The sequence below is a fragment of the Gymnoscopelus braueri genome (genome assembly GCF_963280865.1).
Source record: "Gymnoscopelus braueri genome assembly, chromosome: 20".
In the NCBI taxonomy this organism is placed as follows: domain Eukaryota; kingdom Metazoa; phylum Chordata; class Actinopteri; order Myctophiformes; family Myctophidae; genus Gymnoscopelus; species Gymnoscopelus braueri.
Window position 1 is genome coordinate 3933629 of NC_137622.1, and position 16381 is coordinate 3950009.

The 16381-nt window shown below is 43.3% G+C and overlaps 2 protein-coding genes across 2 annotated transcripts in view; one reads left to right on the forward strand and one right to left on the reverse strand.

The window, feature by feature from the left end:
- Nucleotides 1–16381, reverse strand: part of LOC308076156 (nocturnin-like) — a 459509-nt gene that overhangs the window by 417098 nt on the left and 26030 nt on the right. The gene's annotated exons all lie outside the window — the stretch shown is intronic.
- On the forward strand, nt 1078–16162 carry LOC308075830 (ETS-related transcription factor Elf-2-like). Its single transcript, XM_080415803.1, has 9 exons — nt 1078–1427; nt 3092–3175; nt 4826–5063; nt 7938–8042; nt 9804–9923; nt 10580–10663; nt 11768–11960; nt 13922–14155; nt 14503–16162. The coding sequence occupies exons 2-9, from the start codon at nt 3101–3103 to the stop codon at nt 15191–15193; spliced, it is 1740 nt and encodes a 579-aa protein (XP_080271929.1). The 5' UTR covers nt 1078–1427; nt 3092–3100; the 3' UTR covers nt 15194–16162.

Genomic DNA, 16381 nt, shown 5'->3' on the forward strand with positions numbered 1-16381 from the left:
CCTTTTTATTTTATTGTTATTGTAATAAACATAAATGAAAAATGGCCAAAATAAACAACGCAAAAAATATTAATGAGACATCGACAATCTTTTTGTCAATGTCAAAATTGCAAAAATGTTGCGTTTGTTTGCGACGGACGGCGGGCTGACTGTGACATGACGTCACGTCATGACGTCATGCTGGAGAGGGCTGTGTCTGTCTGTGGAGCTGCTGGAAAGCAAGCAAAGGGACAGCCCTGAAAACAACAAACTCTTCAACAACTAAACCTATACTGAAAACTACTTTAATTACTTTCCCCTCGAACTGTTTACTACGTCTTGCATATAGTGTATATACAGTGGTGGAAAAAGTACTAAAATATTTTACTTAAATAAAAGTATCAATACTGCAATGTAGAAGTACTCTGTTACAAGTAAAAGTCCTGAATTCAAAATTTACTTGAGTAAAAGTGCAATCAAAATATACTTAAAGTACCAAAAGTAAAACTACTAAAATGTTTGAAAATAGCAGATCTACAAGCTCAGAACGCATCACGATGCGACACGTTGTGAGCTTGTAGATCTGCTATTTTCAAGTTTAAATAGGGCTACAGTGGTTAATGTATGTTTTATAATGTAATAATGTTTATCGGCACAGTAACTAGTAACTCAAGTTTTAAAATAATTGTAGTGGAGTGGTAAAAGTACAGAGATGTAGTGGAGTAGAAGTAAAAGTATAGGCAATTGGAAATACTCCAGTAAAGTAAAAGTACCTCAAAAGTATACATAAGTACAGTACTTGAGTAAATGTACTTAGTTACTTTACACCACTGAGTTAATTCATAGAGACAGATATCTCTATGAATTGAGTACAAAGGATCCCCAATGGAAACAAGCCATAGGCTTTCTTAACTGTACTTTCCTGTGCTTTTTTTCCTGCACACTGCTAATAAAGTATTCAATCGATCAATCAAACATGTACATGTCACATTTTCTAAAAATGCTGCGTTTGTTTGTTGATGAAGGACGGGGCGGGGGCGGGCTAACATGACGTCACGCCATGACGTCATGCTTTAGCGTAGCGGGCTCCACTGTGTGTGTCTGTGGCGCCGCCGGAAAGCAACGGGACAGCCCTCTGAAAACAACAAACACTTCAACAACTAAAAAAACCTAGACTTAAAACACACACACACACCGCCTGCGCGCGAAAAAAAAACTACTTTCACGTCCATGGTTTCTCCCACAGCCTGCAAACAAGCACTCGTGTTTAACATTTAATAATATCTGTGTTTGCAGGCGCGTCGTCGCTGCTGGCCTCCTCGGCTGTGTGGGCTAACGTTAGCATCGTTAGCTCCGTTGGTGCTAGCCTAGCTAGGCCCCTGGCTAGCTGTTAGCGGCTAACGGGTTAGCCTCGCGTAGACATCCCTACAACAGGAAAACAAAGCAAGGTAAGCGGAGGGGGAATAACGGCAATAAGGGTAGTTAGTTAACGTAACGTAAGTCGAAATGAACTAAACGCAGCATGGGTTTCATCATGTCGACTCTGCTGTCGTCTTATAACGCTGCCTGTCAGTTAGCATGATGCTAGCTAGCTGGCCGTTCGCTTGTCTCTGCGAGTGGCTGTGTGTAAATAAAGTGTCTGTGAGGTTACTGATCGAAGCTGATCATCGACCATTAACATGGATAAATGAACATGAACGCGGTCGTGCATCTGTTTTAATCAGGCGAGGGCAGCTTGATAAGTTAGCAGGGTGCTAACCTGCTATAAGTGCCATCTATCTAAACTCTTAACTGTCGGCTCAGTGCGGATCAGCATGATTTACAGTATGTGATGTGGTTGATTGCAAATGTACCGATTGATTGATTACTTTTTTTAACAGTTTGCAATAAAAGTGCAGAAACTACAGTTCAAAACAAAAGGATGCTTAAAGGATTAAACCCATGAAAGCACTATGGCTTGTTTCCATTGGGTCCTGTGTGTTCAATTCATCGAAAAATCACAATCGTCAGTGTAATGTCCTATTAACCACATGTAAATATATGTGTATAGAGGCTGGTATGATGCTGCCATTATTATGCGTGATTGCCGTGTTTGTTTGTTTATGTCATATTTGTCATTGTTATGATGAGCAAAGTGTCATCATAACAAAACAGCAGGGTGGAGTAACTTAAGTCCATTTACTCAAGTAGTGTGTACTCCAGTGCATCTCAGAGGCTTTAGTTAACTAGTTACTTTGCAGAATTTGATTATTAAAATAAAACCGCTCATGTACTATTTTGTACTTTGTCTATTTGTAAATAGCTGATCTACAAGCTCACAACAACACGCATGGTGTGCTTGTACTGTAGATCAGCTATTGCTTGGAAGATTTGACTTACTACTTTTACTTTGGCATGTTTAAGTATGTATTTTGATGCCACTACTTTTGTACTTTTTCTCAAGTGACGGTATTTTTAGTTTGTGGTATTGCTGCTTGTTCTACTAAAAAAAGTCTTGAGTACTTCTTCCACCACTGCAATCCAGGAAGGGGACCCACAAGGCAGGGACCATCAGGGCACTAGGGCTGCACAGATGATGGATAAAATGACAATCCTGATGATTTATGCTAATATTGTGGTCAAAGTTGTTAGTCACAATTATTGATAATGATGGGGGGGGGGGCGGGGGTAGTATATGTTTTTAATACCTTCCAATACAGTATTTGTTCAAATACTGTCCTCACATTGAGTCCATGTCTATTGGGCCTGGTGGAGATGGGTTGTGCAATGTTCTGGTTAAATTAACCACTTTCATTCAACCTGGCGTCCCTATTTTAGGAACAGGCAATTTTTTTCTTGTTTTAAGAAATGGCAAAAATCTACAAGCTCATCACATCACGTCGTAGATCTTGTAGATCTGTAGGATCAAGTATATTGGGGCAAGGTGCAACAGCTGACCAAATAAATATATAATTAATTATTGAATTGCTCAGTTTAACGACATACGTTTTTGACATATTTGCAAAACATTAAATCATGTAAATGTGGTGTTATTTATGATGAATTGAATTCGCCTCAAAAATATATAAAAAAATATATATATTTAACTTTTTTGCGTTTTGTTGTTTGACAGGAATGAGTGATGACCTCTGTGGTTGTGTCAGACAGTGGAGGGAACGTGGTGGAGTATGTTACAGTGATGGAGGAGCACCAACAGGTAGATATAACCCTTCTAACACCCCTCTCTGTGTTCCGACCTTTTCCACAACACATCTGATGTATACATGTTTAGGCATTTAGCAGATGCTCTTAGCCAAGAGACGACATAAAAGGTTGAAGATCAACAGACGACAGGGTAGATGTAAATAGTGCAAAGAAAATAAACTTGTGCTTTTAAGTATCTAGCTAAAGTAACTAGGATACCAGGTAAACATCAAACCTAGCATCTGTCTAAACGGCATGCTATCTAAATGGCATACATAGATTTGTGGTCAATTAAACAGCGTATGTCTAGCGTATGTGAACAAGTAACCAACATACATCTGCATAACATAACTAGCATCTATCAAAAGTGAAACAAGGAATGAGGAGTTCTAGTGAAGGGAGGTGGTAGAGGTGAATTTTCAGACTGTGGTGGAAAATGGGGAGTGAGTCTGCAGTCCTGAGTGAGGTAATTCCACAGCTTGGGAGGCAGAAGAGTCTAGGGGCCCTATTTTTGCCGGTGCCTTACCCATTATCCCTAAACTTCTTTTCCATTTTTTTTACTATTTTAAAGAACATTTTCAATCAGCCAATTTACAAGCTCACAACGTATCGATGTAGATCGGCTAGTTGAACTATTTAAAAATAGTAAAAAATGGCAAAGAAGTTTAGGCATAATGGGTAAGGCACCGGCGAAATAGGGCACTAGATCCCCTTTCCCACTTGCTCTGAAAGTCGTAAGTCCACTAACAATGTTCCACATTGGCGTGATGTGGGAACAGGAGCTGAATGTCGATTTCCATAACATTTCGTTCCGTAAATATCCCCACTCAACCTTTTTTTATGTAACTCTTAAGCTGCGCCAGAAGAAGTGGGAATGAAAGCTTCAGACTTCATAACGCATGACGTTTTGCCAGTGTGCCAGTGATCACCCTCCCCTGTGCCAATGTTGGCACCCGTGCCCAAGGTTGCCTATTATCGTTATAAATGTGTATGGTAATGTCCCACATAAGTGCTATATTTGTGGGAATCGGGGGTCATTAATACGTCCGTACACGGACAAATGTGTCCGTGGCAAAGACTTGGTCTTGTCCGTGGCAAATTTTTTATTTTATTTTTTACACACCATTATAACCCAATTACTGAATGTCAAGTCAGAATGTGTATGACACTGATTTACTAAAGACACTATGGCACATTAGGAGTCCAACTAGTGCTAGTGCTTCTCAAATGTTTTATTTGCAAGGGGACCCCCTTAACTCTGAGAGTGTACAAATGTAACCAAATGGACCCGTAAGGGTCCATTTGGTTACATTTGTACACTCTCAGAGTTACAGACCTGTTATGGTAATTCAGGGCTAGCTCTTTGTGTTTCTGGTAATATTATCGTCCGTTCATTTTTTTTGTCTGGCAAAATTTTAACTTTGACAAAAATGTCCACCATAAGCCAGCATGGCGATGACCCCTGGTGGGAATCAATTAAAATGCACATTTGCACAAATGTACATAATCCCTAGGGGTAAAGTTAAGGCCCTGACATTGTGAGCTTGTAGATTTGCTGTTTTTCGCCGAATGTTCGCCCCCAGAATAAAGAAGGCTGGGTGTTAAAGTGGTTCATGTACTATTGTGACCGTGTGTGTGTGTGACGCGTGTGCGTTGTCATCAGTGTGAGCAGAGTGATGAGATTGAGACGGTGATCGTGGAGGCGGGCGAGGAGGAAGAGGGGGTGGTGCTTCAGGAGGAGGAGGAGGAGGAGGAGTGTCCAGCCGTCATCGTAGAGGAGGTGCCCTGCGCCCAGGTGGAGCAGTGCTACGCCGCCCAGGTCCTGGTGTACGATGACGAAACCTACCTGATGCAGGACGTAGGAGACGAACAGGAGGTGGTCACCGAGGTGGTGGAGACCGGTGAGTGTGTTTTGGTCCGGGCAATAGACATGGTAGAATCCTGAGAGCTCCTTTAACTCTGGCAGTGTACAAATGTAACCAAATGGACAAGTAAAGTGGACGACAAAGTCCAACCGAACAAGAACTCATTTCGGTTTTGGAAGGGCTTGCCAATCCGAAGAAAGCTTTGGAGAGGATAAAAGTGTTTTATTATGCTGCCTCAGAGTTCAGTACCCCGCCCATTCAACAATATGCCCATGTAGCTCAATGAATCTGCCTAGCAACACTGCAGCCCGTTGCTCAAGCCACTAAAGCATTGTGTACAGCCAGTGCTTTAAGCGGTGGTTTTAAGACCTTCATATCCCTCCGACGCCGTGCGGAACAGAGTTTTTTTTTGCCATTTCTCGCGACAGGTTGTGTTTATGCATGGTCACTCCAGAGAGGGATTGCACTGGTGTTTGTACCTCCTGGAGCCTGGCTTGTGAGACCATTACCGCCTAAGCTCCTCAGCCAGCATCTTTCAAAGATTATCGCTGCTTTCACTGCTGGCAGAATGAAGCCTTGGGCTGAATGCGGAAACAAAAATAAATATAACACGGCCACCCTGAACACATGCAATTCTCTGTCCGAACGTTCTTCGTATACACAGAACATCTTCTCGGAGGTGCAAGAACAGCCGAAAACAGTTCTGACGGGCACTTCCAAAGTTCTAAATGACGTCAGTTTGTAGTTATTGGCTACCCTATCTGAACAAACTTTGGACGTCAGTAATCGTGGGCTTAGGGGTCCATTTGGTTCCATTTGTACACTCCCAGAGTTACAAATGAATACATTAATATTGTGTATGGAGTTCTCTGGAAAAGTTGATGATTATGGGAAAGCTATTTTAAAATGGTTCACTAAATAGATCTCTCTGTCGCACTGATTTCAGCAAAATGTCCTGTGTAACACATGGGGGTACATACATTGTGTCTTGAAGTAACTCCACAGAAAACATTGCCATATAAAGACGGGTCCAATGTTGATGAATAGGCCTTTACTATCATGATAATAACACTTAACCACTTGAAACCTAGCATCACTATTCTGGGGGGAACATTCAACGGAAATAGCCGATCTGCAAGGTCGCAACACATCACATCACGACTCGTTGTGAAATGCCTTTCGCACACGGATGCAGTTAGGTGTTCAGTCAGTGTCCTGCTCAAGGACACTTGAACACAAAGCCAAGAGGAGCCGGGGATGGAACTGGGGAGAAAAAGATTGCACAGACAGCTGTATGCTCCGAATAATATTTATTACTTAGTGATGTCAGTCATCTCCATATTTGGGTGTAAACAGAGTACAGACAGACAGAGATTACTGGAATTTAGAGCAGATATTTCACCCTTTGTTTTACATCATATTTGCTGCTCGAGGCTGTTAGCCAGAGCTGCTTCCCGCTTCCCGTTATGCTCTGTGCATAACTGTAGTCCCAAGTTTTCAGTAGGTGGCATACCCATTTCCTGTTCCAGTTCATTTCCCCGAAGCTTCTTTTGATTGGCTCAGCAGCAGATTTGAACAGGACATTACTGTGAAAGTGTCACATGTGTACCTGCTGCCAAACCAATCAAATGAAGCTATGGTAAAGTGAACTGGAATGGGAAACGGGTATGCCACCTTCTGAACATTTGGGACATAAATGTGTGGCGGTGCCAGTAGTCACTCTGCTGCTACGCTATACGGAAGTGTGACTGGTGTCCGTCTGCTCGCTGCTCACTTTGTATTTCACAACCGAGTTTAGTGTTAGTTAGTAAAAGTTAGTAAACCAAGCAGGTAAAGACTTAAGAGTAACGTCAGCAGACGAACAGAACCGCTGCACAGCTGACTGACACTGCAGGAATGATTGCGCCACCTACAGGGCGGCGCTCCGTGGAGTCGTGTATTCACCCGTTTCCTAGGCTGTGTGTTTTCCACTTCCTGTCGGATTTCATTGGATATCATTAGTCATCTGACCAGTTTCATTGGATTTCATTGGATCAAATCGACAGGAAGTGGAACACACACAGGAAGTGAAAAGCCTAGGAAACAGGTGGATAGAGGAAGATCATGAAGGGAGGGAGGAGCCACTGGGAACAGGCTGCCACTGTAAACAAGGAAGTGGTGTAGCTGACAGTACAGCATTGTTGTGCATGTTTACAAAGGATGTGTTTTCCGTTTTGTCCTCTCTTTTACTCTTTTATGTGGTATTTGTCTCACATGATTATTTTTTTCTTTTTACCATTCTCTGTGTAAGGGTGTGGTCGGCGGTCACACCAAACTTTGATTCTGCCTATGCGGTGGATTCTGTCAATGCTTTTCAATGGGAACGGAGCCGTTTGTTGCCATTCACGGATTTCCGCACAAAAACCCTCCGTTCCCATTGAAAAGCATTGGCAGAATCTGCCGCTTAGGCAGAATCAAAGTTTTGGTTGTGTCCGTTCCCTAAGACCTAAATCCTTGGTGTTAAATCTGCACTCGGTACGTTTATTGTCCTACCGGGATTTGAACCCAGGTCCCCTGTGCATGTTTCCCCCCCCCCCCCCCCCCCCAATGAGCTAATGGACCACTTTCAGGAAGTTCCACTTGTCAACCAGCAGGTGTCCTTCCAGTCCACAGGATTGAGACCAATTACAAACTCTGCAGTTGAGTTTATTATATTGTATTAACATACCCTACCATACAGATCGGTCAGAATGACATTTTATTCACTAAAACAAGTTGCATAGTGTAGCTTTAATTTAACTCAGAAAGTGTACACGTTTGGACACTCTGAGTTGCAAATGGATGAATTAAGACTGAGGATTTCTATTGTGTAATGTATGCGTTGCAGCTGTTTTCATCTTCTTGGCTCTTGTGTTTTTGTTTTGATGACAGTGGAGATGTCGGGTCATGACTTGGTGTGTTTTAACAAAACCTTTGAGGCAGCAGAGGCTCTTCTGCACATGGAATCCCCCGGGAGCCTGCATGACCGCAACACCGGTAGGTCCAATGCTTGTTTGTGCTTTTAGGGTACTTTAGTCTGATCTACCTTAACACTTAACAACAATCTGTGTCCAAGGTGACTGTATATGTATAAGTCTGCTTGAAGACTTATCTAGGTCCCGTCGTAAATTCTGTGAGATTATTTTATGGTGGCTTTCACCCCCACAAATCTGGGGCTACGAGATCAGTGGAGCTCCCTCTGGTGTTGTGCCTGTGAGCGTCTCTGACTCTAGTGAAGTAGTTTGACAGATACATGGGCACTGGTCCGCTGAGTATCTTGAAGACGAGGCCCATTGCAAGTTGCTGTACTCTGTCCTCTACCTTGAAGCATCCCAGCCTAGCAAAGTGAGCTGGGGTTAGGTGAGTCCTGGGAGTGAGGTCTAGTAGTAGTCTACAACTGCAGTGCAAACAGCCAGTGATGTACCAATATCCCATTTCCTCGTTCGACATGGAAACATAATGCGTCCCCATTATCTCGAAGCCAGCGATGTGCAATCATTTCATACTGGGCTAGTCGTTTTAATCAAGTAATTGGACCAAATGCTGACCAAACCTTTCTAACAGACAGAACAGAGGCAGGACTCTTTTCCTACCCTGTGGCATCCATAGGCTACATATGTTGATTTAATCACGATTTTCACTGTTGCTCTCTCTCTCTTTGAACCAACCGTTATTACGTTTTGAGCGAATTACCCAACCAGTTTATGAACTTACCCTGATATACTTAAATGACCTGGAGTCCTCCAGGGGTCTATACTACGCTCCCAACTTCTTTCTGTCTACACCAAATCATTTAGCTGAAAATAACCCGAGCTTGTAGATTTGATGTACAACGAAGTGATATGGGGATGAGGTCTTCAACTTTTTTTCAGGCCAAGGACCCTTAGTTGAGAGTGAGACGAAGCAGGGACCCCCGCTTTATTGTATAACATTTTGTTTTTTGAAAAAGCCTTCAATGCAAATGATGCATAATAAAAGGCTTTCAAAGCTATCCATATTCAGCTGATTGTCTCTGTCTGTTGACTGTTGAGAGACTTGACACTAGATTGGAAGTATTGGTATTCCACAGGTTTTTTTTAATCGTCTCCGAGTGATGCTACAGTTTGACAGCACTATCGGTGTTGTTTTTGTAATGCTTTTTGTTTGTTTATTTGTTTGTTTACACATTATCTATCTTATTACTACTATGTTGGATTCATGTTAATGTGTATTGTCCAACATTAAAGTTTTTGTTTAACCCTTTAAGATCGGGAAAGCATCATTTGTGTCAGTTTAAGATTCCTTAGGCTATTCAAAAATAGCAGATATGCAAGCTCATAGCGCGGCACCAAGTGCCGCGCTATGAGCTTGTAGATCTGCTATTTAAAAAAAATCGTGAACATTTGGGCAAATCTTGGAATATATATATTTTAAAGCGAGCATTTGTAAAATATTTTGTTCCAGGGACCTCCAGAAGCAAAGATTTGAGTTGCAATTGTTCGCAAAAAAAGAAAAAATCTAATATTTGCAAAAATGATTTTTCAAAAATAGCAGATCTACAAGCTCATGAGCTTGTAATCTGCTATTTTTGAATAGCCAAAGAAATCTAAAATGACAGACGCGTTCCCGGATTGAATGGGTTAAAAATTTAAAGAATATTAAAATATTAAAAAGCTGATTAAATTGTCTCCACAGCTTGACATGACTTGATATGACATGCTGTGCCTGTTAGTCCAGTGGAAGATGTGGTGATGATGTTTTGTGGTGTTTTGTGTCCAGTGGAGGACGTGATGATGGAGACAGTGGTGGAGGTGTCTACAGAGTGTGGGCCCATGGAAGAAGACGACTCCTTTCCCATTCCCCCGGAATGTGAACCTGCTGCCAAGAAGAAGAGAGCAGGTCAGTGGACATGTCAACCAAGGTTGGACCATATGGCGAATATATTGGCAATCAGCGATTGGATGAGTCCAATCGTCAGTTGTTTTTATGGGGCAATATGTGTCCTTTTATTTTGCAAATTTACTGGTCTGACTATTATAAGGCACGTTCTTGTTGCACTAATGTCCGACGAGTCTTAACGAATGAACAACAGCTGTCCCGGACCTGTGTCCCTGGTAGGCTACTCGAATGGAGCAGATCTGGAGGAGAGCGGAGGAAAGAGGGAATAGCTTTTGCTTTCCTAGTTGTCAACTAGTGTATGCTTGAGATCAAAGCCTTGTTTATATTTTCAAAGACGAGCCGTAAAACAAAAATGAAAGTAAACCTATCTACAGTAGCTGGTTCCGAATACTCGCTGCGCCTTGCAAGCTTGACAACGCAGGAACGCATGTACCCCGGTCTCATAAGACCCTGCACTTAATTCTATCTTAACTGATTGATGTCAAGTCTGGATATTAAAACTTGCGTCGGTTGTTTGCCGCAGTGATACATATACATGCAGTCCAAGGTATGAGTTTATCGAGTATTTTACCACAGAACTCAGCCAGTCAGAATCAAGGACTGGAACTCTGCATTTTAGAAAGATCTGTATAATGGTGTGTGTGTGTGTTGTCTAGGTGGACGTAAGCCCAAGACACACCAGCCTGCAGCCAACGGATCATATGACCTGGGGATGAAGAAGAGGCCGAGAGAGGGGAAAGGTACATTCGTCTTTCTTTTTTTCCTTTTCCACAAATGTTTTTTCTTTTGCCAAATGTTCCCCCTTTTTCTCCCAATAGGCCTTTTTCACTGCAGCCGTATTGACAAATAGTGGTGTGATGTTACTACCATGTTCCATTCATGTCAGGGTGCTGCTGTTGTGCATGTCGGTTCACTGGAAAGACCCTGCTACACTAAACAGAACAGACCCTTAGCATCCCTATTCTGGCATTTCATAATAGCAGGGTTCCTCCTACACAAGTGTGGAAAGTCTGGAATTGTATAGAATGTGATTTTAATAATATCCAGGTCTGGATAAGTATGGAAAAAACGAAAGAAAAGGGCTATTGCTCCTATTCGGTTTTCTAAACGATAAAATTCAGAATTTCTCAGAATAAATTGACCAAGGAGAGTGTTTTCATGGTGTTTGGAGCAGGCAGCCAAAATGCTACCACTGTGCGTGCAGACAGCCGGATGTTCAAATCTACTAACTTGCAAAAGAAAAGAGGGGCCCAAGTATAGACCCTGGGGTACCCTGGTCAATGAAGTATATGGGGTTTAAATGGTTAATTAGTAACATTACACAACTATTTATATCAGTATGGCTGCCGTGGAAAAGGTCTACTTAATCGTTTTGACAATTCCCTTATGTCTTCTATGTCTTCTAAATCCAGAACAGTTTTCTGAAACACTTATGTTGCCATAATATCAGTGGTTCTAAAACCTTTTCATGTCAAGGACCCCCAAAATTATGTATTTGGTCACGGACCCCCATCTCAAATTGTTTACTTCCAGGGACCCCCAGAAGCAACGATTTGAGTTAAAAATGTTCGCTTAAAAAATATATATATTCAAAGATTTGCAATTTTCTTTCAAAAATAGCAGCTCTACAAGCTCCGAGCTTGTATATCTACTATTTTTTAATAGCCAAAGTATAAAATAATGGTTGTAGCTAAAATCTAAAATGACACCGATGCGTTCCCTGTCTTAATGGTTTAAAAAAGTCACAACGATGTCACCACTTAGAAAACGCCAACGTGGTGGATTAGTCCACCACAATGTGTAGTTTGCGTTGCTAAGTCGTTGTTAATGTGTCGTTCCTTCAGGTAACACCACGTACCTGTGGGAGTTCTTGTTGGAGCTGCTCCAGGACAAGAACACGTGTCCGCGCTACATCAAGTGGATGCAGAGGGAGAAGGGCATCTTCAAGCTGGTGGACTCCAAGGCCGTGTCCAAGCTGTGGGGCAAGCACAAGAACAAGCCCGACATGAACTACGAGACCATGGGCCGGGCGCTCAGGTGAGAGCCGCGAGGGGGTTGCAACCGGATCCAACGTTTCCGAATCGGTTTCCATCACGTTTGGAACCGTTTTCAGAACCAGTTTTATCACGCTGTCAGGGCTGGTGTCAGGGTTGCCAGATCTGCTTATTATAATTTCCCCGCAATATCTTATTTGAAAATAGCCGATCTACAAGCTCGATGCGACGCGTTGTGAGCTTGTAGATCTGCTATTTTCAAATAGCTGATGTACATGTTAAAGTGCTCATGTGGCCCATAGTCGCTTCTTTTGGGCTGGTTTTCCTAGACCTGGTTGCTTGAATCTGGCAGCACTGGCTGGTGTGTGGACTTCGCGTCTGCTATTACAATACTGGTGGTTCTCAAGCCTTTTTAATTTCAAGGACCATCATAACTCATAAGCGTGTACACATGGAACCAAATGGACCCATACAGGTCCATTTGGTTCCTCTCAACAGTACTCTCAGAGTTACAGACCTGTAACGGTCCATTTGTTAACCCCCTATAGGGATCGTTAAAGGAAACCAACCAAAATCCTAAAGGATCCCAAACCTAGTTGCAACCACGCTGGGCAAGATCTAGCCGGTTGAGTGTCTAAACGGAAGTACCAGAATTTGGCTTTCCAATAAGGATGACCAGCAACAACATGATATAGTTAAAAACAAGTAACCCCTGAATAATCGAGAAGCATATATATATTTTTAAAGATACTTATGTATATATCAATTAATCACTTATGAGACCCATGTTATACTTCGTCGGTGTCATGATCGATTAATGCCACATCAATGCAGAATCACCATCGCCTGATTCACATTGCATCTTAGAATCTGACATTCATAGATCCTAGAATACTAAGTGAGGGCAGAGATGGAGGTACCTTAAAGTTGTACAATACAGATTCACAAATAACAATTTTTAGCAACCTCTGCTGGTCACTACCGTCACTGCATACAATTTCCGTAGTCCTCGATTACCCAGAATTCCATTTGTTTTCGCCGGAAGCGTTTCAAAAAGCGTTCTTTTAATTGTTTTATACTATCTGCGGATCGTTTCTCTTAGCCAGTGGAGCATTAGTTACCATGAGCTGTGCTTTCTTTTTCTGTTCTTTTTCGATCTTCCAATCCTACATTCTCTTAAAATCAGCGTGAGGTTCCTTTTTGTTATTAGCGCGGTAGTTCCTGGCCAAACAGGAAACCGTTGCGGTAGTTCCTGGCCAAACAGGAAACCAGTGCATTTCCTCCTCCGTTTTCCGGCCAGATGACGTCATTTTCCCGGGAAGTCCCCCCCGACAGCATTCAATAGAAAATATATAAATAAAAGGCTTCCGGGGTGAAATTCATGGAGTGGGTGTTGTGAAACTTTTGCCACTCACAAAAGATATACAATTTAACTTTAGTTTTGTTGAAAACGTTACCTAGTATTACTTTAAAGCTCCTACAGGGAAATTATGTTAGTGACGTGTATTTATTGACCAGAGATGATTTTTCTAAGAATTGAAACCACATTCGGGGACATGAAGAAAGGGACTTAAAGTATACTGTGTGTGTGTACTTGTATCACAGTACTTATTTGGCCAAATGTTCCCACAAGTATAGTACATTGTGAGAATTAGACATTGTGAGGACATGGTTGTTTTATCGTTTTAAAAGATGTTTTAGAGTTGGAGCATACAATTAGAAAAACATTCAGGTAAGGATTAGTCATTGAGAGGTTGGGGTTGGAGAGTTATGCCTGATTTATACTCAGTTGCATGCCAGTGTCGTGCACCAAAAATAACCGATTTGCAAGCTCACAATGTGTCACGTTGTAAGCTTGTAGATCGGCTATTTTCGGCTTCAGGGTTGGGTTTAAAAATGTCCAAAAATGGTACAAATGCCATTCATAATAATATCACCATCCTAAAATGTTCATGTCCTCAGAAATATAGTAATACAAACGTGTGTGTGTGTGTGTGTGTGTAGGTATTACTACCAGCGGGGCATCCTCGCCAAGGTGGAAGGGCAGCGACTGGCCTACCAGTTCAAAGAAATGCCCAAGAACATCCGCATCATCGACGAAGACGACGACGACGTGGAGGTAGAAATGGAGGCGGGCGACGGGCCGTCGGACCACCACCAGCAGCAAGTTGTCATGGTCCCCCAGCCCCAGCAGACCAGCTACGTCACCGTCATCCCTTCCAACACCGCCGGCACCAGGTGCAGCTCCAACACCCTCACTTCATTCAGCTATTATAGAGCAGTGGTTCTCCACCTTTTTCTGGATCGGGGCCCACTTGAACATCTTGATTAATTTGATTAGCTGCAGCTGTGTTGCTTACATCACAGTGTACCATACGGTCAGCCTTACGCAGCCTGCCATGTTTTTACCCTGCTGTAGTAGTTTTGAACCTGAACTGGAAAACAAACTTAGGTTAAAGCAATATTGGTGTGCAACATTGTTCGTGATGTTAGACGTATCTAAATGTTCTCTTAGAGAGCCTGGATGAAATGGTTGAATCGGACAACAGCGAGCTCGGTGTGATCATGTGTGATTTGTGTTGCAGGACCATCCGTGCCATGCCCATGGTCATGACCAACTCTCTGGGTCAGGTGACTTTAAACTCCGCTCCCATGTTCACCACCACCTCGGGCGTTCCCGTCTCGATGTCTAGCGGCACCTCCGGTGGCATCCCGCCCAAGCTGGTGATCCAGGGGCTGCCCACAATGCTGCCACACGGCTCCAAGATGGGCGACAAGATCACCATCATCACCATCCCGGCTAACCAGCTGGCCTCGCTAATGGCGGCCAACCCCACCCAGCTAACCCAACTCATCCAGGCCAGAGCCCTCTCCACCACGCCGCTTGCGCAGGCCGTCGCCAAACCCGCCATGGCCACTCTCCAGCTTCAAGCGGGCAGGCTGGCACACCAGCTAATCCTGGCCAAACCGGCGGCCGTGGCCCAGCCGCTGCCGCAGCTCTCTGTCCAGGTAGTTGGGGGCCAGCTCCAGCCCGCTCCGTCCCCAGCCAAGGCGTCCACGCCGGCCCCTGTAGCCCCCGCTGCAGACCCTGACCCGACCCCCCAGGCTCCCTCCACCTCCAGCAGTAACGCTGCAGCGACACAATCAGAGCCAGGGACGATAGCCCCCAGCCCAGCAGCGCCCAGCTCCCCAAAACCACAGCCCCAGGTCACAGCAGAGGACTCCAAGGACCCCCAGTCTACCTCCTCCCCCAGCACAGATGCCCCGGCATGTTGAGAGGCCAGCCCTGCGGCTGGGGGACTGTGGGCATTGTTTAGGAACTGCTCCCCCCCCCCCCCCCCCCTCATCCCAGCCTATAGGACGACTCGCGTGGGACCTTTTCTTTCTTTTTTTAAAAAGAGGAGCAGAGCTTCTCTGTGATTGGACGATACCTGACCCCGCCCTTGACCTTCGACCGGAAGTGTCTCTCTCCAGTGAGAGGCTGTCATTGTGAAACTGTACTGACGCATTTGGGTAACGCCCAATTTATACTTACGCCCGGTTTGAACGAGCTCACAACGAGTCGCATCCATGGTGCGTTGTGAGCTTGTAGGTCGCCTATTTTCGGAGCGCGACACCATCGTGCGCGAACAATAAATGAGGCTTTAGTTGCACGGGCAACTAAGTATAAACCAAGGCTGAACACCTCAAACTGGATAAAAGGGACTGTCTTGTACTTATGTATAAATACACTTTCACAGCTCATATTACGCAAAAGAGATAGGCGGCCTTAGATTGTAAATTAAGAAATTTTGTAATCATGAATGAAATAAAAGCTTGGTAACATTTTGTTGTAACAAAAATTCAAGAAAAAAAAAAGAAAAAACAAACCTTTTTATACTCAGCAGGTATGTATCAGTGCAACAGCAGTCTTTAACCATTGCTTTGTTTCCCCCCTCTGTCTCCAGTATCTCACTCTATGGTTTTGTCTAAACGTAAACCTTTCTCTCAAAACTTCACGTCCTTGAATTATTTTGTATTTCTTTTTGCCGTTCATAAAAGGGAGCGAAAGGATGTCTCCATGGAAAAAATAACTAAAATAAAAAAATAACTAGATCGTGTACTCCACATTTGAAGTATAATATGCTATTTTTCTTGTACTATCAAAGTGTATTGAAGTAGATTTTACTGAAATATGTATTATAAAAAAAGACATGTCAATTGAAACGTCTGACGTGCTTCTTGTGGTGTAAAGCATAATTATTCTACAGAACAAATCATGTAGAGATGGAAATGATTCACCCAAAGCAACCGTGACACTCTTAATGGGTTGTTTGCGTACAAATGATGGGATAAATAAATATCAATAAGCAAGTTTCCGAGTTTAGCCTGTACAACCTACGTTAACCCAGGATCATGACAATGTTCTGTGAAATGGTCATTCATTCCTAGTACAGAGGTGACAGAGGACCGGACAGGATCAAG

What these genes read in the sequence shown, in the direction of transcription:
- LOC308075830 (XM_080415803.1), top strand. Translation starts at nt 3,101, where the DNA reads ATGACCTCTGTGGTTGTGTCAGACAGTGGAGGGAACGTGGTGGAGTAT. An exon ending in GAGGCCGAGAGAGGGGAAAG is followed by an intron (nt 10,664 to 11,767) that starts GTACATTCGTCT and finishes TCGTTCCTTCAG; the next exon opens with GTAACACCACGTACCTGTGG. An exon ending in TCCAACACCGCCGGCACCAG is followed by an intron (nt 14,156 to 14,502) that starts GTGCAGCTCCAA and finishes TTTGTGTTGCAG; the next exon opens with GACCATCCGTGCCATGCCCA.